General features: G+C 41.0%; 1 protein-coding gene across 4 annotated transcripts in view; it reads right to left on the bottom strand.

Moving 5' to 3' along the window:
* Nucleotides 1-27,294, bottom strand: part of prkcaa (protein kinase C, alpha, a) — a 139,834-nt gene that overhangs the window by 18,916 nt on the left and 93,624 nt on the right. For 2 of the 4 annotated variants that reach the window (XM_083996352.1, XM_083996351.1), the window contains exons 9-16: nt 26,033-26,062; nt 24,102-24,248; nt 23,825-23,998; nt 21,346-21,437; nt 21,058-21,120; nt 20,693-20,831; nt 6,052-6,132; nt 4,318-4,425 (exon numbers count right to left, since the gene is read on the bottom strand). In XM_083996352.1, coding sequence (XP_083852478.1) covers nt 4,318-4,425; nt 6,052-6,132; nt 20,693-20,831; nt 21,058-21,120; nt 21,346-21,437; nt 23,825-23,998; nt 24,102-24,248; nt 26,033-26,062 — 834 coding nt within the window. The remainder of the gene's footprint in view (nt 1-4,317; nt 4,426-6,051; nt 6,133-20,692; nt 20,832-21,057; nt 21,121-21,345; nt 21,438-23,824; nt 23,999-24,101; nt 24,249-26,032; nt 26,063-27,294) is intronic. The other 2 variants (XM_083996354.1, XM_083996353.1) reach the window with 1 other exon arrangement.

Here is a 27,294-nt window from a genome sequence, read left to right on the forward strand (position 1 = left end):
TATAGACCACATTGGGTCTAACTCAAGAGGTGACAGGCAGTTGTGTGTGTTGATATTGTTTCTCAACTCTCTCTCAAAATGTCTCCCGTAGAAAATAAATGGGATAAAAAAAATCACAAATCCCAGTGCTTGTTTGAAGGTGGATGTGTTTCTTCACAAAGGAAACCTCAAACATGTACATTTAGCTTTATTCACATACAGTAAGCTAAAGATAAGAAGTGCAAAACAAGGTGGTGAACTTCCACTTGCTGAGTTCCCACAGTTCCCTTGCTGCACGTCCTACAAGATACATCTGAACTAGTGGAGTGTATCCAGCTGGCAGAGCACTCCAGACACTTCTTGACGGGGGAGAAAAAGTAATTCGCAGTTTTCGGGTTGTTCACAAGACTGTCAGTGACAGTGGGAAAGCATCCCCCTGCAAACACATGGCTGTCACCATTAAAATGACACCTTGGTTTGTCCTGAAAGTGACTGACTGCTTGGCTACCACTGTGGCAATCAAACACTCAAACCTTTTTGTTGTTATTGTTGAGTGCTGAGCACTTGAATTATTTTTGCATTAGTGTGACGGATCATCTCCAGAAAAAGAAGTGCTGTTAACGTTTTGCTGAGAACATTTGTTCAGTCTGTCTGCAAACTGTTAACACTCCAATCTCAGAGCGGCTGCAGCACGTCATGAACTGTCAGCACAAGGTTTAAAGTCAACATAACTCTGAAGCCCTCCTGCTGTTTCTGCAGAGAACACCATATCGTGAGACTTGATGAGACGGAAGAGAGGGAGGCAGGGGAGAGGGAGGAGAGACAGTTAGATTGAGTAAAAGAGAAGGCAGATGGGGTCTCTAAGTCAGCTGGGAGTCTGGCCAGGTGAAACTGTGTGATTCAATGCATCAAGGCCTTCAAAACACACACACATACACGGACACACACGCACCGTCGCTTTCATCTTTTGAAAATAATAAATGGGTTCAGTTTCTCTGCAGACAAGACATTATGCAGCACTCAGACAGCACATGTGGTTTGGGCTGGATGCGTTTGCCTCAGTGCTTTCATTAAAGTCAATTACTCACATTGAAACACTTTTGAATGAGCGAACTTCATAAAACATATTTATCATCAAAATATACACCCAGAACACATTTTTCATGTGTGCTAGTATCAATCTCACCCTCCTCCAGTAATCATTATGAACCATAACAACACTAAAATGAATGACCTTTTGGTGTCATCCCATTACTTGAATGTGCATCTACATCTTTGACCTATTTCAAATGTAATACAGTGTATTTGTTTCTGAGATCTGCATGAATAGTTGCAAGTATCCAGCTACCAATTACAATGCACTATACTATTTGAATACATGTCCTTTTCTTTTCTTTATTCTTTATTATTGTCTTTCTTGACTATTTCACTTTTCGATCTCTCTGCTCGTTCAACCTCTCTTTACCTCCCTCCCTCTCATTCTCTTGTTTTCCTTTTCTCCTCCCTAACATCAATTTGTTCTCTCTCTCTTTTGTGGGTCATGCTACTGACAAGCACTATGCATCCATTTAGAGAAAGTGATGCAGCCATGCCAAGTAAACCTTGAGACTGGGCCTTGGGCTGAGATGAGGCCAAACGCACGCATCCTTGTTTCGTGAGGACCAGTCACTGATATAATACATTCCCTAACCTGGACTATCAAACCAAGTGTTTACCCTAAAACGCACATTTAAACTTGTGGGGTCCAGGATTGTGGTGCCCACAAAGTGCTGGACACACATACACACACACACACATACACACACATACACACAGACCTAAGAAAATAAGACAGAATGGAAGAGGAAGAGGGGGACAAAGAGAGCAAAGTTGAGGAAGGGACATGGAGACGAAGTGTATTATTTCACAGCTCATTGACTCCACACTGCCTCCGGACACAAATAAAACTGCTACATTCACCATTAAATTCCTAATACACACAAACACACATACACTAAATGTCTGATTTCTTCTTTTTTTTGTGAGCATCTCTGGGTCTAAAATAAGTCTTATAATTTATTGACCATTCAATCCAAAGTCTAACTTCATGTCATCAGTGCCTGAGACAGATGTCAAAATTAATCTGTATTTATTGTACATCAGTGCCCCTGAGGATGAAAATGCACTGAAATACCAGTGTTTCCCTCTGCTTTCTGAGTTTAAGTGCAGGGTCATACATGCAGAGGTTAAAGTGCAAATAAATGAGTAAGTGCACAATTCATGCTAATCATTTTTGACTTGTTTGTTCTGTGAAGTAACAAAGTGGGGTAGACTTAGAATTTCACTGACTTTCATTGAATCCATTAGGTAAGAGCCCTAAAAAAAACACAAAAGCTAAGTTTTACCATTGTTCTTCTGTCTTTCTGTTGAAAACATAAAATGAGACAAACAGCTACTATGTCCCAGCCTGCTTGACTTGCACTGACCCACTGTTCAGTTCCCTCTGTCTCTGGAGATCCGGCAGGCATATATACCCATGGCTGCTGAAACAGCATCCCAGGAGAGTGTAGAGTCTAAACACTCCTCGGCTGTTACCGGGAGGAGCCATCTCATGAAAAACAATCTCACTACAACCCTGTTACTGCTATTACTCCCGGTAAGCACGTCACAGGAGACCACTTTAAAGGACTGAAAATTGCCATCAACAAGGCCAGTACTGGGCCATCACATTTAATGCGAAATCATACTCTGTATTTTGAATGGAGATCACACAGCTATACAGTATGTACTGTGACTGAGGTGCACCCATAGACTGTAAAAAGAATGGACGTAGCACCCGTGACGTCACCCATTGGTTTTGGGGAGTCTGTTTTGTGCCGCTACTACGGGGGTTAGAACCGCGCCATGTTGGATTCTACTTGCCATATTTGGAGCGGTGCGGCCGTTGGCCGGCCGAGAGCCCGCCCACTGGCCTCGTAGCAGCGGTCGCCGGACCTGTCACTCAACGGTTCTGCGCCCTGATTGGCCAGAACTTTAACCCTAATAATAGTAAAACGGTAGAGTTTAAAAAAAAATCACCCCCCTCAGAGTGTGTGCGGGGGTAGAAACTATCGATTGAGACCAAAAAAATAAAATGTACCAGGCTGTAAATATGTTTTTTTAAGCTGTAAAATCGGCTATTTTAACATGGGGCTCGATTGGAGTTGCTCCCTTCTGGAGCCAGCCCCCAGCGACAGCCGAGGGGATTGCAGCTTTTTGAATGCGGAAGTGAGCTTCACTTCTCAGACCGACAACTGCCCCCTTGGGTGCACCATGTGATTTTGACAGAAAACTGAGTAGATATGTAGAAGTGAGTAGAAGTGATAGTTGGAGAAAAAAAAATGTTTACACAAAAGAGAGAGAAATTACTCTAACAATTACATCAGTTCTGGTCCCTGCTGTTCTAATACAGTTTAGTATGAGGACTTTGGCTGCACAAATATCAGGCATCTAAAATTATTTGTACAAAAGTTCTTAACGTCTGAACTTTTGTCAATATAGGCTGGCTGTAACGCATGTGGTTGTTGCAGTGTGGCTATACCAACCCTCTGGAACTCCCTCCCTCTCAATGTTTAATTTTTTCAAAAGGGTTTTTTTTGTTTTACAAAACTTATTGTACAATATTATAATATAATAAATCATATGTTATATCTCTTTTGTAGGTGAAATATTTTAAACTTTTATGGAATAACAAACACAGCACTTGGTATAGGCTTTAAAAATCAAGCTCATTGAGCTACTGTGCCTTACTGTAACAGTCAATTTCAATGTACCCTTTCAGTATTAATAATGCAAATGTCAAAGACACAGGAAAGAGGAGAGGGAACTTCCAAATGAGTTCCCAGACACTATTTAAAAAGCTCACACTTCATTCTTACAGCAAATTGAGCTAGACTTGTCATGTTACATCTTACCCCGGAAAGCTAAGAAAAGACGCAGCATGTCACTTGTCTGTGAAGCCGACCTAGCGGGAAAGGCTTGTAGTCTCTCACAAGGCCTTGTATCAATTTGGCTTCAGTGAGAAGTGTAAAAGATGCAGAGCTTCAAATGCCTGATTTAGAGGATTTTCCACCCGGGTGGGAAAAGCTCCTGGGGAAAACAAGTCTCTGACTGAGGAGGCAGGTTTCATATAAAGCAGTTTAAGTGCATTTGGGGGAATCTATTCCCAAGGCTTGAAAACAAAACCACTAAAAGTAAGTACAAAGTTAATCTTTTACAAACACGTGACATAGGTTAGGATTCTTAATTTTGCTTAAACCACAAAAACTGGTCGATAACTGTGAAAGATTTCAGCGTGGATGACAAAAAACATTCACTCACCCCTTTGCAGACGGAGACAGCTTCTTTGGACATGGACTTGGGATATGACACATTGTGCTCCATTATGGACTGGAAGAGCTCATCTTCATCCTCTCCATCAAATGGAGGCTAATGGTGAAAGGAAACGATATTGAGAGTGTATTTGTGTTTCATCCCTTATCACACAGTGTTAAAGTGAAAATTAAAATGTCAGCATGTTGCACCAATCCATCCTCTAGTAAATAAAGATTAAAAATACAGGTCGTGCATGTGACTAAACAGGGAAGAGAAAATACAGAACAATGAGAACAACAAAGAGGTGAAAAAGGACCAAAAACAAAGAGCAGCAGTGGAGATAATTTGTAAGAACAACTTCCAAATGAAAACCTTGCAGGGCAAATGGAGTGGATGACCCAGCTTTTTCCCCTCCACACTGAGTGGTTATCATCAGTAACCATAATGTGGGTGTTTTGACAGTCCATAAAATGAATTATTCGTCATTTCCACTCCACTGGTCCCATCGGCGAGAGATAGCCTGTCTACATCCTGCCCCCTCTACCTGATTTCACATAGAGAGGGGAGGGAACATCTGAATAGGTAAAAACTTGTGTTAATTGTTTAGCAGCCGACACGTCTTTCTAAGTTCATTTGGGAATGAAGGAAAAAAAACACATTTATATTTTGCTTTGAAGGAGTGAGCTTTTGCATGTAGTTGCACTTCAAAAAATGTAATAAGTCATAAACGTCCTAATAAGTCATTTAACACTAGAGTCTTTGAAACATATTCTATCAAAACACTGTGAGCAAAGCGTTTCAATTCTCTTAACATTTACAAAATGGTGATATTTTTTTGTAAGAATAAACTCAGGCTAATGTTATGTCTGATAAATAAACCATACAATACATACCTACCAGAAAAGGGATGACAGGTGAGAAAAGTGTTCGATATGCAATGAATGTATTAAATTACACAGATAATCGAATGACTTAATTTAAATAGACCAGTTACATGTCGCTCTTCAGGTGTGTGGTTTTTTTTTAAGGAAATGTCTCTTTATAAGCCGACATGTTAATGGTAAGTTCCCTTTATTAGCTGAAAACACTGTCTAGAATAGTGACTCCTGTTCACTCGCAGCACAGCATGTCGTGTCTTCATATAGAAAGAGACTATGGAAATGTAGGCTTCTGAGTAGTCAGGCAAAAAAAAGGTTTGGCACGAATGGAGTTGTTCAGTGAAGTAAAAAAAAAAAAAAAAAAAAGGAAGAAGACATTTTTAATTTCCTCCAACAGTGTGCAAATGCAGGCAACTCCATGGCTGATTTGCTGCTACTCTGTGCTTGTAAAACATTTAAATCATGCATCTAAATTTTACAAATCTGTGTAAGGGAAAACACTTGGATTCAAGCTGAAACCACACACATGTACACACAGACTACAAAACAGGGTGAAAGGTTACATGAACTGTCCTGTGATAGGAAAGCGGAAGGATGTTTAATGAGTATATGTGTCAATGTTTGTTATCAGAGGTGGTGAGAAGGTCTGTAGTAAACACCACCTGAGTGCGTGTGGGAAAAATGAGGGTGCGAGCAATCTGTGAACAACCTTGTTTATGTGAAGTTATCACACCATTTGTAGCAAGCAATTACATAAGAAGGCATCGTGTATGTGTGAGTGAGAGTGTGTGTGTGTGTGTGTGTGTGTGTGTGTGTGTGTCGGTGTGTGTGTGTGTGTGTGTGTGTGTGTAACACCACTCACCTGTCCTGCAAGCATTTCGTAGAGCAGCACTCCGTATGCCCACCAGTCTACAGACCGTCCATATGGCTGGTATGCAATGATCTGTGTGGGAAGAAAGAAAAAAAAGTTCACCCAAACTCAAACAAACAATTTTGTATAAAATACACAACAACAGAGTCTGCAGACAAACTCGTTTACTAATCTTTTGCTTCATTCAGTGACAACCACATGATATATCATATCATATCATATCATATCATATACCTCCGTCAAACATCAATAACTGCATGGTACTTAGCGTATTCTGTAACTCTTCATATTTAAATCACTGTAAAAACAATTTCAGGAAGCCATTCTAAAATACTACATGGGCCTCCTTCCAGCATGGTTGCATATATCTTTTCATGCAAACTGCCACTGTAAGGCTCAATTTTATGTAAATCTAAATGGCCGTGATATTGTACAGTAGCAGCTCAGTAGTTTCTGTATTATGAATTGACTTCGTCCAACTAGTTTCTGTGCTTTCCTCATGTCCGTTGAAAGCTGCCAAGTGGTTTAGAATAAACATTGCCTTGAAATGCAAACAGACACAATCGTATGAAGTGTGACAGTAGGTAAATCCAACCCTGCTCAGTCAGTGCATTACAATCTCACAGACAACATGGCTGCTTCTCTCTTCATGCAGTGATTTGACTCAGACAAAGAAAACATGTAAAGCAAAGTTGCTGTGACTGATCATAAAAGCTGGAGGACCAAGGAATCTCTCATATTTTATCACCTGCAACAAACAATACATGCACCATTTCTGAACAAAGAGGATAGGAGACTCACAACTTCTGACAGGAAGTGGGCATTTGGTGCAAAGTGGATAACAAAACACAAGCCCCTTTTACGGCACTGCTATGTTGCTAAGACCCTCTATTCCATTGTCTCCTGTTTAAGCCAAACCAAACAAGGCTAATGTCATGTCACCACAGCATGTGATTTATGACAGCATTATGAGAGCATTGGTGTTTTTCATTACATAACATTTAATTTCTCTTTACATAGATGTCAATCTGTCTCTGTGACAACCACAGCTTGAAGGTAGAGCAAGATGGAATCGAGGTGCAACAACATTGTCACTTTGAATGGGCAGTGTCCATCCATCCATTTCTCTGGCATCTCCTCTTGATGCGGCCTTGTGCTATATACAGTTCAAGCTCACGCACAGTTAACAGGCACATTATGTTAACAGCATACTACATTCATGCGCACACATACAAAAGATACAGGACAGTATGGGGAGCTATGCTCATACACAACTGTAGGTCCAGTCAGCGACTACATTGCGCTGTGACTTATTCTGAGCAACATCTGACCTCTGCTGCACACATGCAGCCGCAAGACCTTCCTCTAGCTTAGTTACACATACACACACAGGCATGGACAATACACTGTGTGCATGACTAAACAAAGACTCACATGCAGATACACACCTAAACTGGCACATACTTGTGTACCTAGGTGTGTGTGAAAGCAGTTCTATTCTGCACCACTGTATAACCTTCGCTGCTTAACACCTGACCTCTGATTTGCCCATGGGAGCCCACGTACACACATAAAACGCACACAGGCGGACAAACACAGCACTCCAGTGTCATGACTATGTCCTGAGAGCTAATGGGAGCCTGCTGGACACACAGTACATTCACGTGTTTCCCCTCATATACAAAGGCAAGCATGTGCACAAAGTTGTATGCACGCACGCCAATGTATCTCTGAATGTCACTGTAACTGTGAGAGTTACAGAGGCAATAAATCATTTATATGTCACATATTTGCAGTAAGATCTTAAACTGTGATTTTTTTTATTTTTTTTTTCCATTCAATTATTTTTCCTCTTAGTTAATTTCAGTTGGACATAAAGCTAGATATAAATGTATTCAACCTAAACAAGACCTGGTCCAAAACTTGCAGGAGTGTCTAGGGTGAAGGTGAGAAATTGAGGACACAATTCAAAGCTGTTGTGTTGTAAACAACTATTATTGATGGAAAACAGTCCCTAAATAAAATAATGGTTTATGGCATGGTGATCCAATTAAGATGATCATGACATCATTCCATCATATTTGCATTTCAGCCCTTTGCCTGTTTGCTTCTCTCTGACTCCCTTTGCACAGTATTTACAATATTTCAATACAGCTGCATTTGGAGAGTAGGCTATGGGGTGAGTTTGATTGGGCCTGAGTCATCCACTGAAATGTACCATTAATGTGCAGCGAATAATGAACGCACTCAAATACAATTTTTCTGTGACATTTTTCATGCTCAGTATGGGTGGGGGGGGGGGGGATTGATACAGCATAGTGTTGTGATATTTTGCATAATATTGTTTCAGATACAGTTTTCATTTGGTGACATCATTTGCAGTTGAAGAAAGCTACTAAACTGCAATATATTGCAGCATATTGAAATATTTTTCGCACTAATATTGTATTGAGGCACAAGTATCGTGATAAGATCGTACTGCAGGGCCTCTGGTGATTCCCACCCCTAATGCTCAGTATCTCAGAGATTGAATTTACATACAAATCTGTTATGTTAACCAGTGTTGAATCTAAATTTCCATGGTCTTTTTGTAAGTGGACTCTTATCACGAATGCCCCCCCCCCCCCATCCTTGACCCTTGGTGGACATCAGGGGGTCAGTTACATGTAAGCAACATACAGACTTTACATAACCTTTCACACGGCCACCTAATGCTTAAAAATGGCTCCTGCAGACCTCTTAGGTGTCACAGCTCTACAGACCACAAAGATGAGGGTTGTTGCACTTCTGCTGCTCAGCTGCTGCCTGTCAGAGGCGAACGTCCTGGGGCAGAGGCTCGCTGCTATCGCTCATAGTCAGGATGAGGCTGCTGGAGCAGATAGCTTCACTCTGCTCAGAGAAATGATGGCTTTTTTGGATGAGCAGAGAAATGAGCTGGAACAGGCCAAAGAGAGACTGGCAGAGCTTCAGAAAGTGCAGGGTATGTGCAGCAGGTGATGCATGTCCTGCATCCTCCTGAGCGTCCAAGCTTCTTTTCACATTTGAATTATGCAGCGTTGTTATTAAATATTGAATTTTTTGTACATTTTAATGAACAGAACGGACAGCTGTTGACAGCCTGATGGAGGAACTATGGGAACAGGTGGATGCTTTGAAGAAAGGCTTTACAGGTATATTATGGAAAACACTAAAATACAAATCTCTGTCTCTCCTTTTGATAAGGAGTATGTGTGTTTGACATTGCATTATTTCCATAATGTAAAAACAGACCATGAGGCCAGACTGAGAGTCAGTGAGATGCAGGAAGAGGAGCAAAGGAAGCAAGTGGAGCAAGTTGTGCGGTCGTACACTGGTAACACACATTTACCCATAACATGTATAATAAAAAGCCATTTAAATATCCATAAGATATTTCTTCTGTTTTATATGTGTGCGATTATCGATCTACTGCAGACTTTATTTCCTTTTGTTTTCATTTATTAATTTTATTGTCTATTATATAACGCAGCATTAGAGGCCAGACTGAACGCCAGTGATCTGGAGGGCCAAAGCAAACGGTTGGAACAACTGCGGAGGGAAAATAGAGGTAATACAACAAACAACTCAATTATTAATGACCAGAAATCGATTCCCCTCTCATCTCAATTTATCTAATCTCACCTCATTATTTATAGCTGACTGATTTTTTGAAGTCCTGCAATATTTATCCCTATTTTTGAACAAACAGAGTTGAACACAAGAGTGACAGACCTGGGAAATAAGCTTGGAGATGCAGATGCAGAAGTGAAGGCCCTGCAGGCAGCTGATCAAGGTAAATGAACTCCACTAATTTTTAATGATTATGTACAGCAATGTTTGCAAAATGTATTTGGTGGAAGGTAGAAGGACTATTGTGTTGTTATGTTTTTTCTTTTGGAATTTTCTGTGTGTTTTACTTTTCATTCGTTCTTAATAACCAGACTTTGAGGCAAGACTGAATGCCACTGATGTGCAGGCAGACACACAAAATACTTTGGTGGCATCATTACAGACTGAAATTAAAGGTAAATTAACTCGGACAGAAATTATTATATTAATACTACCACTTGATAAGATGTTTTGCTGGATTTAAGAGAAACAATATTTGACTCTCATCATTTCAACCTTCAGAGTTTGGGTCCAGACTGCAGACCAGCGAGACTCTCGAGAAGGAGCTGAATGTCCGGCTTACCAACACAGAGACCGAGGTGGAGGCGCTGAAGAGTGTGGATCAAGGTAAAGAGGAGATCCTTCTCAAAATATTTTTATGCAAAAACGTATTGTTTATTCTGACGATTTTTTTTCTTTCTTCTATCCTCACTGAGAAGAACTGGAAGCCAGACTGAACGCCAGTGATTTGGAAGGACAAAGCACGCGTGTGGAGCAGCTGCAGAAGGAAAGCAAAGGTAACACAACAAACAAGTGAATTATTAATGCCTAGAAAAGTAGATTTTCCTCTCTTCTCAACTCACTCTATGATTTATATTTGAATGGAGAGAAACTCGCTGTATTTATTCATCCCTTTGTTATGAAAAGAGTTGAACATCAGATTGACGGAGTTGGGGAATAAGTTTGGAGATGTTAACATAGAGGTGAAGGCACTGCAGACAGCTGATCAAGGTCAGTAAATCACATATTCACTGCATGGTTATGTTTAAAAAAGTAATATTTTGAGGCGTCAGATGTTGTCTGTGTTAGTTAATGTTGTGTCTAATTCCTCTGTGTATTGAGTAGATCTAGAGGCCAGGCTGAACGCAACCAATATCCAGGCAGAGACTCAACGAGCACTAGTGGCACAATTACAGATGGAAATTAAAGGTAGGCCTACACGTAGCAATTGTTATACTGGTACAATTACACTGTGAATAAGGAATTGATCAGAAACCAGAAGATGTTGAAATCAAATTTAAATCCTATCCTCATTTGAACCGTCAGGGTTTGAGTCCAGACTGGAGACCAGTGAGAGTCTTGACAATGTGTTGGCTACCAGGCTGGGAAAGACAGAGACAGAGGTGAAGGTGCTGAAGACCGCTGATCAAGGTAGTGTACAGTGTGAGACATTCATATGGATACTTGCAGTTAGGTCAGGGCATTGAAAGCTACATACCCTCTGATTTATACTGCATTTCACATGCCCCAGTGTTTTGCACATAGCATGCAGAATAGACTACTATGCTGCACATGCATGCATGCATAACCGAGTAGCACTATCTATTTTCTGTTTTTCTTAAATTGTCTGTATTGAAACAGATGAAAAGTCCAGTTTCAACAAAAAAAAAAATCACTTAACACTTTCTGACCGTGAGTTCAATTCTTTGATGCTCCATGACTCAACACATGACACAAAATCCCAATATCTCTAAGACCAGTGGTTGCATTGTATTAGAGGTTTATCAAGCCTTTCTTCCACTTTGTCTTCTCTCGCTATGAAATAAACTGTACTAATCTGACACTGTCGTTTCATTTTCCAAAAACTCCACCTAAACCAAAGAGTTGGATGCCAGGTTGTCAACCAGTGAGAGTTTGACAGGGGAGCTGAAGGTCAGCCTTGAGAATGCACTGAAACAAATGCAGGCACTTAATGCAGCTGATCAAGGTAAAAGAGAATAAATGCTGTACATCACCCACATTCTGATCATAGTGATAATCTGTATTTGCCTAACTGATGATCCACAGATCTGACAGCCAGACTGGGGCTCACTGAGAGCCTGAGTGAGGAGCTGAAGATCAAGAGTGAAGATGCAGAGAGGGAGGTGAACGCTCTCAAGACAGCTGATCAAGGTAGCCTTCCAAGTAATGAGTTCATTAGGGGGATTGAGACTGTACAGTATGCTCATTCTGATCTCCTCAATGATCTAAATGAGATATAATGACTGAATTAATGTTGTGTTTTTTTTTTTTCTTCCACTAGAGATCAAGTCCAAATTAGAGGCCAGTGAAGGCTTGACTGAAGAAATTAACACACGCCTTGGAGTCACTGAAACTAAAGTGGAGGCACTGCAGAGAATGAATACAGGTAGAAAAACATACAGTATATCGTATTTACATACCCTGTCAAGTTAGCATGACCACAATATCAGTAGGTAGGTTCACTGCATTCATAGTTTTCAATATCCCCACAGAGTTTGACGCTAGACTGAAAGCCGCTGAGATTCTGAGTCAGGAGATAAACACAAAGCTGGAAAAAACAGAAGCTGAGATGGAGGCACTCAAAACAGCTGATCAAGGCAAGCTTGTCATATCTGCTCATATATCTGTTCCCTGTACAAACACATCCACGTTAAGCTTCAAACTTTATTATGAAGTTATCATTTTGTTATGTTTTTGTTTTGTTTTGGTATTTTGTCATGGCACTGACTCCAGGGAATTTTATCGTGTTTTATATACTTTCATGACAGAGCTGGAAGCCAAACTGGAGAAGAATCAGGCTGTGCAGGAGGAGCTGAAGAACAAGGTGGAGCAGACGGCTGCTGCAGTGGAAGAGGTGAAGACAACAATGACTGAAGGTAAAAGAGTCTAGACATCAATATGGCATGGATGACATTTGGCTTTAAGTACATAGAGATTACATGCTGTTTTTATTGTAGCTCTGCTGTCTCTTTTTAAAAGTATAGCCATATAAGAAGAACTGTCCATCATATTCTTTGTTGTTGATCTTTTAACAGATAAGGTGGCCTTCTCAGCTGCTTTGGAAGAGAACCAAGTGCACATTGGGCCATTTAACAGTGAGACTACTCTTATCTACAAGAAAGTCATCACCAACATTGGTGAAAGCTATAATCCCACAACAGGTAATGTATTACAGTAACATATTTGTGTCATCTGTGCATTAATTTCAATAACAAAATACAATAATGTGTAAAGTCTTTTGACCAACAACCTCCTACATTGTTGTATCTTACAGCTTAACTTAAAGCAGAAGTAAGTGGTCCGGTCGTTTTCGCTAATGCTGCGTTCCAGGCAGGCTTTTGAAATCGTAAATTACAGCTTCAAGTCACAACTTACGACTTTGTAGCGTTCCAGGCAACCCACTCGTGTTTTTCCGACCTGTTTTACCGGTGAAAGTCACTATAACGGCCACTCGTAACTTCTGACCCGTGAAGTCGTACCAGATCGAACTGGTACGACTTCGCGGTCGGAAAAATACGAGTTTCCTTGAACGCACCATAACAGTCCTCGTCCCTACGTCGCCACATTCACGGTGTCCCTTGGCTGCACACACAGCCCTGCATGCCGTTCTCTCTCCTCATTGGATAAAAACTGTAGGATACGATAAATGTTTTCTCCTCGACTCAGAGCAGAGCAGAGTGACTGACAGACCCGTGTTTCAGACCAAACACTCAGTGTAAGTGATTGCTGTCGGAAGATATAACTATTTAAGACTTATATTAACACAAATATATCACTTACTTCTGCTTTAATCATTTATGAGGCTGGGAGTTGTTTGACTTTCCCTGGTATATTCCTGCTGTCTTGGAAGTGGTTAATATAACAATGCTGTGATGCTTTTCAATTAGAAACTCATTTGGTTCTTCAAAAGTTGAATTTAATATCACCTTTTCAAGTCTTAGCCTCATTGTCCCCTTGGTGCTTCTGACTTCCTGCACAGGCGTCTTCACGGCACCAGTGAGCGGCGTTTACCATTTCACCCTCTACTCACATGCTAACGGTGGACACCCTGGCTTTTTGTTGCTGTACAAGAACGGTGAGGTTGTTGTGGGCACAGCTGAGCACGCCACCGCCTCAGATGTCACTGACAACGGCTCTAATGGAGTAGTGCTGCTGCTTCAGAAAGGAGACCAGGTCGATGTGCACATGGAGGCCAGGTCATGGGTCTGGGCAGACAGCGATCGCAACCTCTGCACATTCACTGGTATTCTGCTCTACAGTATGCCCAGTGATGTGCCCAAAACCATCCAATAGCCTTACCAGTGCAATCGGAATCATCTATGACTAAAAAAAAACAACAAATTATTTCATTTGATTGCAGTAACATCATTATGGAGAAGCAGATACTGATTAATCTTTATGGATTCACAGTTCAGCTCTCATCATCAATCAGAGCTGATATTCAGATCTCTTTGGTTACAGTGTAACTTTTTGATTCTCATTATAAATCTGATTAATTTCTAAGAAACAGCTAACAGTGTTATACTAATGCTTTGCCGAACCTACATGTATACGGCATAAAACATAAAAATCATGACATGAACTGTGCAGATCTATTTAACACACAGCACAAGTATTATTCTGTCGGTGAACGTGTATAAGCTCCTAAAGATCATACCAACATGAAAGAGAATAAGAATAAGGTCATGACCTGGAGTGACGGTGGTGTTAAAATGACAAGTGCACGCATGAGAAAATGTGTTTGAGGCTCTACGTAAGGATGTTTTCACATCTAAGTGAACATGGTGCCTGGAGAAGCGAAGCCTTAATCCCCGGCTTCCCCCCGTTCTTAAGACGGTGCAGTGTAGGGAAAAGCCCCTTTTCCTTATCATGGTTCGATGTTTTTAATTAGCTGGAGGGTCAAAGACTCGACAGTGAGGGAAGCCTCGGAGCTTCCTCTTCAAATCCCCCGTCCTGCAGGTATCACGCCGACCTTCAGTCCGACCTGACAGCTGCCAACGAATTCAGCTACACACTCTGAAGATTTGTTTTCACAAAAGGCTGGCACTGCCTCAATTGAAATATTTCAATATGTATGAAAATAATCCTTCTAATTGTACACTGAAAGCAGAATGATCTAACTGGGAAAACATGTATCGCTGTACTCTGTGCTCACATCTAAACCAAAATAAAATAAAATCAAGAAAAGTCAAGTTTTTTATCTATTGATTTGCAAAGAGATTACTGTTTTACAGTGGCGCTGCTGTGCACTACGCCAAGTGTTACACAGTGTTCCATTAAGGACCTATTTATATATTCGTTGCACTGTGTCACTGAGAAATGACCTCACAGTCTCTCTTGTGCAACCATGTGCAATAAGGAATTTAAATAAAATGGAGGGCATGTAGACACATCAAGTCAATGTAGCTGGGAATCTCAGCTTGTGTTACGGAATTGGAGAAAGAGAGGAAGAGAGATGAAGAATGTTAAGAGAGAGACAATGAAGGAGAAAAGCAAAGGAGAGAGATGAGAACCAGATGGTATGAAATACAATGAAGTAAGACAACATTTTCTTTGTGAAAGTATTACTGCAACTTGGTCAAAGTTGCACCTATAAAATGGCAGGAGGCTGAATACTTCAATTTGTTACCTAAAAATCTCACAACTTTTCCATTGGACTTGGCTGTTTTTCTATCCAGAGCAACTTAGTGTACTGTATGCCTACATGCTAAACTAAAATAGTGGCAATCATGTGAATAATTGCATGTACACATTAGCATTTAGCCGTTCAAGTGCAGCCTATCAAAGCACTCCTCCAAAATTGCTTGGTCTCTGGTCAGCAAAACAGAAAAGTGAAAAAATTCCATCCATTTTATAAAAAATGTAATATTTACTGTTAAGTTGTCACATTATTGTCACCCTGTCACAAATGCTAAATCAGTTTCCTTCAGAGAACGTTAAAAGAGGAAACCTAAGGGAAGGACAGAGTGGGAAAGAGTGGGAAAGGAAGAGGAGTCAGATTCAGAGTTTGTGAAAGTGAGGCAAAGACAAAGAGAAAAGACAAAAAAGAAAAGCCAGAGACGACTATTACAGTTAAGCTAAAAACGACTGTTTAGATCAGTTTCAGGCCATTCTGCAGAGCGCTGCACTAATATTATGCTGCTGTGACCCGCTGCCCTTGCCACCCATCGCCTGTCTGAAACAACACCAGCGGATATTTACAGTTCCAGGCACGGTGACCTTCCTTCTCTGAACCAGCATGTTAAGTCTAGACATTCAGCTTTCAACTCATTTATTATGTACCAAGGATGTTTGTTTGCGTGAGGCTGATAAATACATGGGGTGCTCTGTATTCTACCAGGTTGCCAGAGATAGAAATAAACAAGGGTGACCCGTTCCTGACATTCCCTGCTCTCATCCTGTTCTATGTTTTACTTTAATGTATGAGAGCCCCTGGCCAGGACAGCTCTGTTGATTCACAGAAGTGCAAATGTGTGCGTGTGTTTGTGTGTGTATGCCTGTGTATGTGTGTGCAAGAGAGAAAGAAAGAGCGAGAGGGTAAAAGAAAATTGAATAGTCTTTACATTCTTCTTTCTTACATATGATGCTCATGATTCACTGTAATATTATATTTGAGTCAAAATGTGTTCTATGTGCCTGTGTGTGAGTGTGTGTGTGTATGTACCTGCGCTAGTGGCTTGACAGTCTGCATGTGTGTGTGTGTGTTTGCGTGTGCATTGCTTAAGACATCTCTCACCCATTAGACCTAATGCTACATGACAGTTCTGGATCAGACTGCTAGCTATTCAAGGCTACTCTGCTCACTACACACACACACACACACACACACAAAAACACACAGAAGCATCAAACTGCACTTTTTTTTAACTCTCCTTCCTCCATATGGAAACAGGTGGGGAAAAAAACGTAGTGTGGTCGAACACTACAGCGCACATCGCCGCCCTTATGACCGACACTGTTACAGGGTGCTAAGTGAATATCTATGAGGCTGTTGTTATGGGATCCCTTTGAGGAATGTGAGTGCTGTGGAGCAGACACAGTGTGCATTAGGCCATGCTTTAGTAGTCTGTTTTTGAAAGCATTTCTCAGTAGTGTATGCTGTGGTTGGTTTCATTCACTGATGATATTAATGAGCAGCCTTGGGGTTTTACGTGAGCATCCCACACTGCAAGTAGCACAGTGGAGGAGCAGTACCTTTTCACATGTGATCAAGAAGACAAGTTATTAAGGGTACTACTACACTTCTTTGCTACTGGACTTCCATAAAGTGGCAAGTGAGTGACAGATGACTGAAAGAATAGTCAAGAAAAATACATGAAAGAGTCTCTCGCTACATAAATATGAACTCAACAAACTACAGTGAGTTATGGATAAATACTTTAAATTTTTATATTGGCAGTTTGTAATATATCACTACAGATTCCCAACTGCAGTGCCACAGGATATGATGTATTGACAATGACACTGGAACTTGTTTCTTTACATGCATCATATACTGTATCAATTACCAGGAGCATCCAATTACTGTACAGACTAATGATGTAAATTAAAAATAACCCCATAAAATAAATACATGGTAGCGGCATGCACATGTAGTAGTGAAGAAGCAGAGGAGGGAAAAAAAAGCCCTGAGGCAGAGAGGAGAAAAAATGAAGGAAGAAGAATAACAAAAGATAAAATATAAATCATTTCTATATTTCTGAATGTTCAAATAACCTGTCACAGAGATAAACTGCTATTAGAAAGTTGACATGGCTGCTTTCCTGCCCTTGCTCTCTACATTGCTGTCAGTTCTTCTCCCCTTGTCTTATTAGCTGCCTCTTTCTCAATTTCTCTTCTCCACCTCCCTCGGCCGTTTTATCACTTCTCACTCACTTTTCTACCCACGGATGAAGTGATTTTCTAAGACTACCAACAGCTCTTATCTGAAAACACTGGTTTCAGAGCCCAGTAATTGGTGGAAGGGTTTAAAAATGGAGCTGCCACTGCAAAAGCACATGACCAGGCGGCAAGTATGCAATGACTCAGGCTTGCTATTCCCAGTCCTCAAACTTTTTGAGAAATGAGGAACAGCAGCAGTCATTATTCAATGACAAAGACGGAGCCACGGTACATATCTGCATCTTAAACAACCCTGACATGTGCACGGGCAGCTCGCCTGAAGCAATACATTTGGGTGTGATTATGAATTAGCAAAACATCTTTCAAAAGTTTCAAGCCTGGAGTGAGAACTTTTTGTTTATAATAAATGAAGTCCCTTCATTAAAGCAAATGGAAAGCAAATTACAGAGAAAATGAATGTCGCAGAACAACCGCTCTTATTCATATCAATGCTGGTTGTGAACTTATTAGATTAGGAAGTTCTGCCTCACTATCCTGTATTATTACACATTAACACTTTGTGGAGGAACACCAACTGACAGTAGATCGCAGTTGATGAATACATTTGTGTTATACAGTATCATGCAGCTGCTGTTGTGGCCCACAGACACTTATGACTCCTAAAGCCACAACGCAGTGGGGACCACGTAAGGCACGGAGCAAGACGACCTGCGTCAGACAGCTCAATATCCTCAAAAGCTCTCCTTTAGGTAAGTCATTTCAGTTCCTGCTTATCTTAACTTCTTCCCTTCAGTGTCCAGTCACACTTATCAGCTTATTCTCTTTTACTCACGGTTGATACCTATAATGTCTGCTTTGTAATCTTTTTCTGTTTGGTCCCTTCTGTGTGTGTGTCTGTGTGTGTTCCTCGCTATCTCTTTCTCTCTGTGTCAAAGTCATTGAGGTGTAAATTCACATTAGTGTGAGCATTCCTCCCAGACAGGAGCTACCAATGACTGGCTATATAGGTCAGATGTGTGTGTTTGTGGTTTTGTGTGTGTGTGTGTGTGTGTGCACGCGCCTATGTGCATGTGTGTTGTGACGAGTAGCAAGAGCACTACTGCATTCTGTCATCAGGAGACCCACTGAAAGTATCCCTCATCTCAACACATGCACAAACCCCACCAACACAGCGATGTTGCAGAAGTGACCTCACAACAGCAGTTTGTATAAACACTAATGTGCACCACAGTGTGTGCGAGGTTTCCTGATTCAGGTTGGCAGGTGCTCCCCACCCCACCGCTGTGAATAAACACTAGTGTCCATATTGGTGCTTCTCAGCTCTTGGGAATTTATGTTATCCTATTTTCCTCCTGACCTTTAATTTGAAAAATGGACCACCTACCGCCTGTTGCTGTAACTTAATTCAAATTTCAGAGAGTAACCAAAGCATATGAGCCAATGCTTTTGCATATTTGTCCTTGTTATTGTTTTCTATTTTTGTGGCATTGTGGACTAATAAAGACAACTTGACTTCACTTTACTTAAAAAGGCTCTTCAAATGTTATTGTTGTTGACTGATACAAATCTCAGGTAGATCGAACAAACACATCCTAATGCTTGACAGAGGATCAGTAACACAATCTCAAATTCAATACAACTCATTGTAGCTTCCAAATATAAAGACACAAGCTCTAGCATAGCTGGTTCTGACAGCTTATATAATGTGTAAACACAATACAAAACAAGGGACCAATAAATGTTAATTGTGTGAAGCATGTGTCCAAACCATGAAGTTGAAATCAGCTACTGAACTAATTATGCCGTGATACTTCTGTCAAATGCAATTTGAGGTGCTTTTTCCCTCAATTATCTCTGAAAATGTCACCAGTCCATGACCATTTTTAAGGTCAGCCCCCATCTCGGAGTGTTTTTCAGTGTGTGCTCGTTTGTGCATGGCTGGCTTTGTGTTGCTTTTGAAAGGCTGTGCGCATTCAGATAGTCAGTGTCTGCAGAACTGTGCGCACAAGGTGTGTCATGCATTTGACCGTGTACCATCATGTATGTGTCACTCAGCCTAAAGTGTGTTACATGAAATGTGTGTCTTGGCTATGGAAATAGTAGCTGCTCTGCTCTCCCGCTGTGTCATCCATAGCTGGCACATTAGTGTCAGTCTGACTCTGAACGGTCACAGCATGTTCACCCTGCGTCCGTGGGCTGGAATTAACCTCGCAGTCTATCAGAGAGGGTTTTAGAGAGGATCGATAACGCAGCCCACCATTAAATAGAAGCGAACTAACTGATAATGGCCAGAGAGGTGCACGAACTGAATCAGTGCAGAAAGTACGAACAGATGAAAGTTGCTATGTCAAGCCTCTTACTGTTATACTCGGTGAAATTAAGAGAATAGAATAGCAGGCACATGCATTTAGAGCCAGCAGAGGCAAGGTTCATTTTTGAAATGGAACTGAAACATCTCCAGGTATCCACCTATGTAGCGAGCAGTGAGCTCAACGTTCATCCCAGTCAGTCAACTCGGATTTATCCCTAAATGAGTGCAGGGTCGGTCCACCATGTGGACGGAAACCGGTGGAAGGACACATTCAGCATTGAAAGTGAATGCTGGTTAGGATCCCTGTCACACTGACTTAACTTTGAAAAGTAGAACATTAAGATGTACTAACTAGAGCGTACTGCTTTCTATATCCAAAGCCTGTGGATGTTACCAGCCAACACCTGGAAAACAAGCACAGCAACTACAGAGGCATACAGTATGTAATGGCAGGTTCATGCAGTAAAATCTTGGCTTCATAATTGCAGCAGAAACGGATCGAACCAGCAGTTTGATAGAGGATCAACTTCACTGGCGAGAAAACCCCACTGGGACACACACATCAGAGACCCCAGCTTGTATGTTTGGGTTAATTTAGACTTGCCAGAAGACATGCTGGGTGTCTGTCTGACTGGGGATGCTTACGTCATTAGAGAATGTGAGCGTGTACACGCGTGTGCCCTTGTGTATGTGCGTTTCTGTCCTGAGGCAGTGACCTTAATCTGGAGCACAAGGGTGACACAGGCTCAGACCAGACAGTGACAGAGATGACCTCATGCATCAAAACACACACACACACACACACACACACGAACGTTGAGCTTCACCTACCTCTGGGGCTATGTAGTCTGGAGTGCCGCAGAAGGTGCGTGTGGTCACTCCTTCTAACATGTTCTCTTTACACATGCCAAAGTCAGCAATCTTAATGTGTCCCTCGCAGTCCAGCATCACATTGTCCAACTTCAGATCCCTGAGGAGGGACACAGACATTCAAAACATCCTTGAAGCTGTTGACCTCTGCTTTTAAATGTTTCATCAGGTGGTTTTCACTGCTAAGGCTAACTGGATAATGCTTCTGCAATTTATTCCAAACAAACCTCTGGTATAGCACATTATTTCTATGACTTACAGTAACATGTAAGAACTGAATTAGAAGAGCAGTGGGTATTACACGGTGTAAACTGGTTAACACTCACCTGTAGATGACTCCTTTACTGTGCAGGAAGAAGAGGCCAACAGCAATCTCTGCTGCATAGAACCTGCAATAACAACCACACATTTACAGGCTCTCAATATGAAGAAATTGTACCTTCAACCGACTTTTGAGGAGGTTTTTCTATATTCAAGAAATAATAACAACATCAGAGAAAACTGTACTTTATCCAAAATTGTCAAATCACGGTTTGTTGTGTACGTTTGTATCACCAAGTAATGATGTTAACAGACTGAGATGAAAACCAAGATCTTAAACCGCCATGTCTTACACTGCCTGAGGCTCCTTGAACTTGCCCACTTGTTGGATATGGTACATGAGGTCTCCCCCATTCACAAACTCCATGACAAAGTAGAGACGATCCTGTGGTCACACAGAAAGAGATACAAAAGGAGAGGAGGTGGGGGTGGATGAGGCATGAGAGGGTAGAAAGAGAAAAGCACAGAACATCACTGTTTTTGCACAAAGAAAATTGCAAGTTCCACAAAAACTGCTCCACAGTTGTTGTTTTTTTCTATTTGCTGTCAAACTCTGAACAGAAAAGATACAGTTCAGTGTTACAGGCTCCCCTCGCTCTGCTGTCTGAGCCGCTCCATCGTTCCCGCTACATTTTCCATGACAAGGTGACCTAAAAAGCCCACAACAAAGTGCTTCATGGAAAAAGAAAACACTCAACACAGACATCTGTCAGGAAATATTCACTTTGCCTAACAGTGCTGGTCGCTTACAGCCCATGACAAGTTTGGCCTGACCCTCGTCACACTGTGTCTGATGGTCCCTTACTGGCAAAGCGTGAAACAACTACTGTAACTCTCACAGCAACAGAGCTACACAGATGGCGAGGCTGAACCTTCCACCTGGCTTTGACACAGCGGTGTCCTCACTCAATAAAAGATGCTTCAGCCGGTTTTGACTCATGAACTCTGATGAATATTGACAACACGCTGTCCTCAAAAACCATTTTGGGATTCTTTCAAAAAGAGCATTTCATCTTAAATCTCAAAGTGTTTGTGTGAAACAGCTCTGATATCAAAAACACAACAACTGAACAATAATAAACAGTTGGTTAGCTCTGGTTACATTTACAGACCAAAACATCCAGAGGCAAACATTTAGTGGTGCACTGAGCTGACAGCAAAGCTTTACCTGCCTAATATGCCTTGTCTTATTGGGACTGAACAATTTGAGGAAAATAAATCATATTGTAATCAAATTGGGAGATGTTTGTGATTTTGCATTTCATTTTCAATAAAAAATTGAGAATATGATGTCTAGGCCAAGACTTTCATTAATGCTCTGCTGTGATACATCTTAATTTTATCAAAAATAACTGCAGCTTCACATATTTGGATATTGCGATTTCAATCGTATTTTAATTAAATTTTCAGCAGAAAATTGACAATAACATTACAATCATTACAAAGATATAAAAAGTAATAAGTACTATAAATAACAAAGCTTTCAGTCTCTTTTTTGGAAAAAAAATTTGGTCTCAAATACGAGTATACTGTAGGTGGAGAGAGGTAAAAAGAGTCTGTACAAATGTGAGTAAGTGTGATATAATCCTATGTCTATTATTATAACATACCATATCATCAATATTCCACTTCTTACAAAACACAGTTATTGTCAATACCAGTACAAGCAACATCTCTTGGAGGATGTGTTAGTGTGCAACACAGTTAGTCTGTTTTTGTGTGTGGGAGTATGCACAAGCATTTGTATATTCATGAATAAGCTATGAACCAGGCAGTGTCTCCTTCTATTTCCTCTGTGTGCCTATTGGGGCTACGGTTGTAATCAGCTGCTACTGGTCAGCTTTGCCATTGTCTAACCAGTGGCTGAGTGCATTCACCAAGAGGCATGCTGATAAAGCTAACCATTTTTTTTAATTTTTTTTAACATTTACACTAAATTGTACGGAAGGAGTGCAGCATGTAAAGCTTTTAATGAAAGACGCTGTCAGGTTAAATTCAAGAAATCTTTCCAAAGACGTAAAGATCAGAATATCAGGTTATTTGACTTTATCGTTGACATAAGACAAATATTTCATTTGCCGAATAAATCCGTGTCATTTGTCAATGACCGTCACATTATGTCACTCAATGGGGGCGGGACTAGATAAGCTTTTGCTTCTCCCGCTTTCCCTTTCGGCCATGTGTATTGTATTACTCGAATTAAGATGAAGTGTGATGATGATGATTTAAATTGACATGCCCGAAATAAACAAATTGATTGATTGATTGATTGATAACCATCAGCTGTTATTATCTGAGAGACCTTGAGTGATTCTCAAAGACCTAAAAGAAATGAGGAAACTTGGATGGATTTGGCTCAAGTGTCAGTGTGTGTGTGTGTGTGTGTGTGTGTGTGTGTGTGTGTGTGTGTGTGTGTGTGTGTGTGTGTGTGTGTGTGTGTGTGTACACATTATGCATATTTATATGAGAGCATGTTTTTTCACTATGTGCGACCACGTCATGTAGTCTGGTTTTGGTATGACTCAAAGTCAATACACAAGTTCACGCACAGACGCACACACAAACCCCAGCACTCTAATCAAGGTTTGTTTGTTTCTGCTTTAGTTTTTAGTTTTTGTTTTTTTTAATTGTGCTCGTCATGCACGTCCTCTACTGCTCTCTACATCACTCCATGAGTAATATGTTTAGCTAAAAGCCCCTTCGTGAATGAATTTGGTTCGACCTGACCTGGGGTGCCTTGTCCTGATGTGTGCCCGGGAGCGTTTTACCTACCACAGTCTGGAAGCACGAGTGGAGATGTGTGAGGAAGGGCGGCTTGTCTTCTTGGGCCAGGACTCTCTTCTCCACCATGGTGCATTCAACATCATCGTCCTGGATCACAACATCTTTCTTCAGGATCTTGATAGCATACAGTTCTTCAGTGCCCGTCATCTCTGCCAACATGACCTTCAGAAGAAACAGAGAAGGGGGCGTGGGGGTCAGAACAAGAAAAGCTTATAATTAGATGCTCTTTGTTTAGATACACGTTGCCTCAGGTCAGTTGTCTCACCTTGCCGAAGCTCCCTTTCCCCAGCACAGCCAGGAAGGAGAAGTCGCCGAGTTTGACTTGGTCCAGGCTGCTGGATGGCAGCTGGCTAGAGCCGGTGTCATCGGTCTCGTCGTCGATCACCTTTTTACCTGGGCCTAGCTTGGCTTTCTGTACTCAGGGCACAGAGGACAGGGTGTGTAAGAGATACACATCTTAAAAGTAAGGTACACATAATGTAAAATGGCGAGTGTGTACTTCAGTCAAAATAGCAGGTTCCTCAATTTCCTAAAAACATGGACCTTGAAGAGTTATCAAATTGTGGTGGATTCTTCTTGTAGTAAAATGCAATGAAAAATATCTCCAGACCCAACCCTCCAGTGACTCTGTCTGAATGAAACATCTACAACCATTAGATATTTCAGATATATGAATTTCATTCCTAAAATGCCCCCAACATCTTTGGGAAAGTATCCTCTTCATGTGCTCACACACTCACTCACACTGTTGATTTGCTCAGTCACAGCCACAATACAGTCATTGATGAGCAGAATTGAAAATTAAGGAGGTGAAATGGGACTGCGGTGCCACTGTAGAGCTGGTGTGATTTAAAAAAAAAATTGCTCCATACAAAGAAATACAATTAAATTAGGTGCAACTAATTGCGTCAAACATGAGGATATTAACATCCTAAACCACCCTAAAGCATCATAACTAGCAATTCTCATTCAAATGAAGTGCAACCTGAGTACAGGCTGTTCTTGTTATTTGTTAATGTCGTAACTGTGGAGAAAGTTTATACAAGTTCAACAAGATCACTAACATTATGAACAATGGACATGAATGCCTGTATGTTCGGTGGACACTTTCTTATTGCGCATCACTTCACATATTTTGAAGATACACCTTCATAACTGGAAATAGACAGAACATTAGTTTAAGCTTTAAATCGTTGGAATCACTTCTTAATGTGGTGTGAAAGTTACTATCACATCAAACCTAACCACTGCACTGCTGATTTCTCACTGGAGAAACACAGCTCCTGTTGTAATAAAGACAATGGTGCCACACTGTGGCGTCTGATGTTGACCTGTATTTGTAGAAATGTAAAGAGATTCTCTTCTTTGTGTTTCCTCCATGCCAGAGACATGCTCAGTATCCCGGGGGGGAGCAAGATGCTTCAAGAAGCTTCCTAGAAAACTACAGTGTGTTATGCTGAAAAAGACACACCTTTCAATGCTAAACAACCACCACATACAGTATGACATACGTTTCATGTACTTTTCTGTCCTGCTGCAAAAAGCACAACCTGCATTGACATGTCCAAACTTCACACTCAGCCAAGTCCAAATGCAGGTCCAAAATCATGCTGCACCCTGACATCATGGCTATAATCTACATCCACATGCTACAAAGAAGGCACTCTGTTTATCTTTAGCAAGGATTATAACAAACTGGAATACAATATTGTCGATATTCATTACTCTTCCTAAGAAAATAGACAGAAGTAAAGTAGCCTATGAGCAACCAACCTTCACTTGACATCAAGCCAGCGAAGGTCACTTTTGGTATAAACAAATGGTCCCAGTTACATGAAATATTTTGAAACTCTTTTAATATCTGTTGACAAAAAAAAGACTGGTAGGAAGCGGTAAAAAATGAATGTAATCCAACAGCAGACTGATATGATGATTTATCACTTTTGACCTTCAGGAATCACTCAAAACACTGTTCAGATTAAATCAAGGCATTTAACATGACACAACCAACGCTGAGAAGCTTTAGTTTGGTTAATGGCATCTACCATAGTCTGCTCTTTATCTGGGAGAGCAGCAGCGTAACTCAAAGCAGAGCAGACGGAACCAGACCACAGCACACCTGTAAGCTTTAGCCAATGAAAAGAGCTTGGCCGAGCCGAGCGAGCAGCAGCCTTACTTCCTTCCTCTCAGACGCACCTGATCAGAGTCTTCCACAACTGCTTGGTCCTGAAACCACAGGGAGAATGGAGCCAAAAGGGCTGACTCACTTAGTACACTTGAGCATCTTATATGCAGATAGTTGCAAGAAAATAGGATTGTAGCTCATACACACAGAGAAAAAAGGAAATTGTAGAGTCCACGCCACAGGTGGTAGAATATAATTTCACAAGGCTGCTATTATAACTGTCAGTCATCATGATATACTGTAGTGGGAGGTTCACCATGTGACGGAAACACAGAACAAACACATGACTAAGTGAGAAAGACTTGATTTTACTGTTTTTTTGAGCAAGCAAAAAGCCATAATGTTATACCATGATGATAAAAAATAATAAATAAATGAAGGTAAAAGATATTCTGTAAATGTCACTGAGAATTATAAAGTAAGTGCAAAGAAATCATATCCCCAACTAGGATGAAGAAGCACACACATACACAAACACTCAGCAACAGGGTTGCTCAATATTCTGAAGGATTTAGTTCAGTTCGTTGCTGACATCTAGTGGCCACAATAGAAATTGTTTCTCTGTGTTTTGTATCAAGTGTTGGATATTCCTGTAGTTCACCATTCCTGCATTAGACTGAAAGTGAAGTGTGACCAGGAGATACAATGAGACGTAAACAGGTGGAAGAAGCAGAAATAGAGAAGATGACACACAATGCTGCAGCAAGCTCTAAGAGAGGACCATGGTTACGACCAGGTTATACCTGCAGTGACGATGATGTAAGCATGATGAAAACAGGCAGAGTTACCCACAGACAAGGCACGGACAGAATACAGGGACAAACATGCAGACAGATGTATGGCCGTGAACTGTGAGCAGTTCAGCATTAGGATTTACTAACAATCCTCTGACAGTCTCCAAGGGACAGAAAGCAGTGACGCTGAAAAACGCTCTCACTTGATTAAAATAAACACATCATTCTGTGACGGGCTTTAAGTGCCTCATGTTCCTCATTTATGTCAGGTGAAGAAATTTTGTTGACACAAATCCATCTAGTTATACTTTTCATATTTAAAAAAAAATACCCTTCTCATTTGTGTTGGTATTTGAGTACTTCCAAACATAGTTTGCTTCTTTGTTTTAATGTGGTCATTTGTTTTATGAATACCCAACTCACACCCAGAACAAATTGTTAGTAAACTGGATCGATTTGCAGTAGTTTGGAACCACATACAAATGATCAAACATCACCACAACAGGATGAAACGAGAGGAGAGGAGAGGAGAGGAGAGG

The sequence above is a fragment of the Trachurus trachurus genome, assembly GCF_905171665.1.
Source record: "Trachurus trachurus genome assembly, chromosome: 1".
NCBI classification, from domain to species: domain Eukaryota; kingdom Metazoa; phylum Chordata; class Actinopteri; order Carangiformes; family Carangidae; genus Trachurus; species Trachurus trachurus.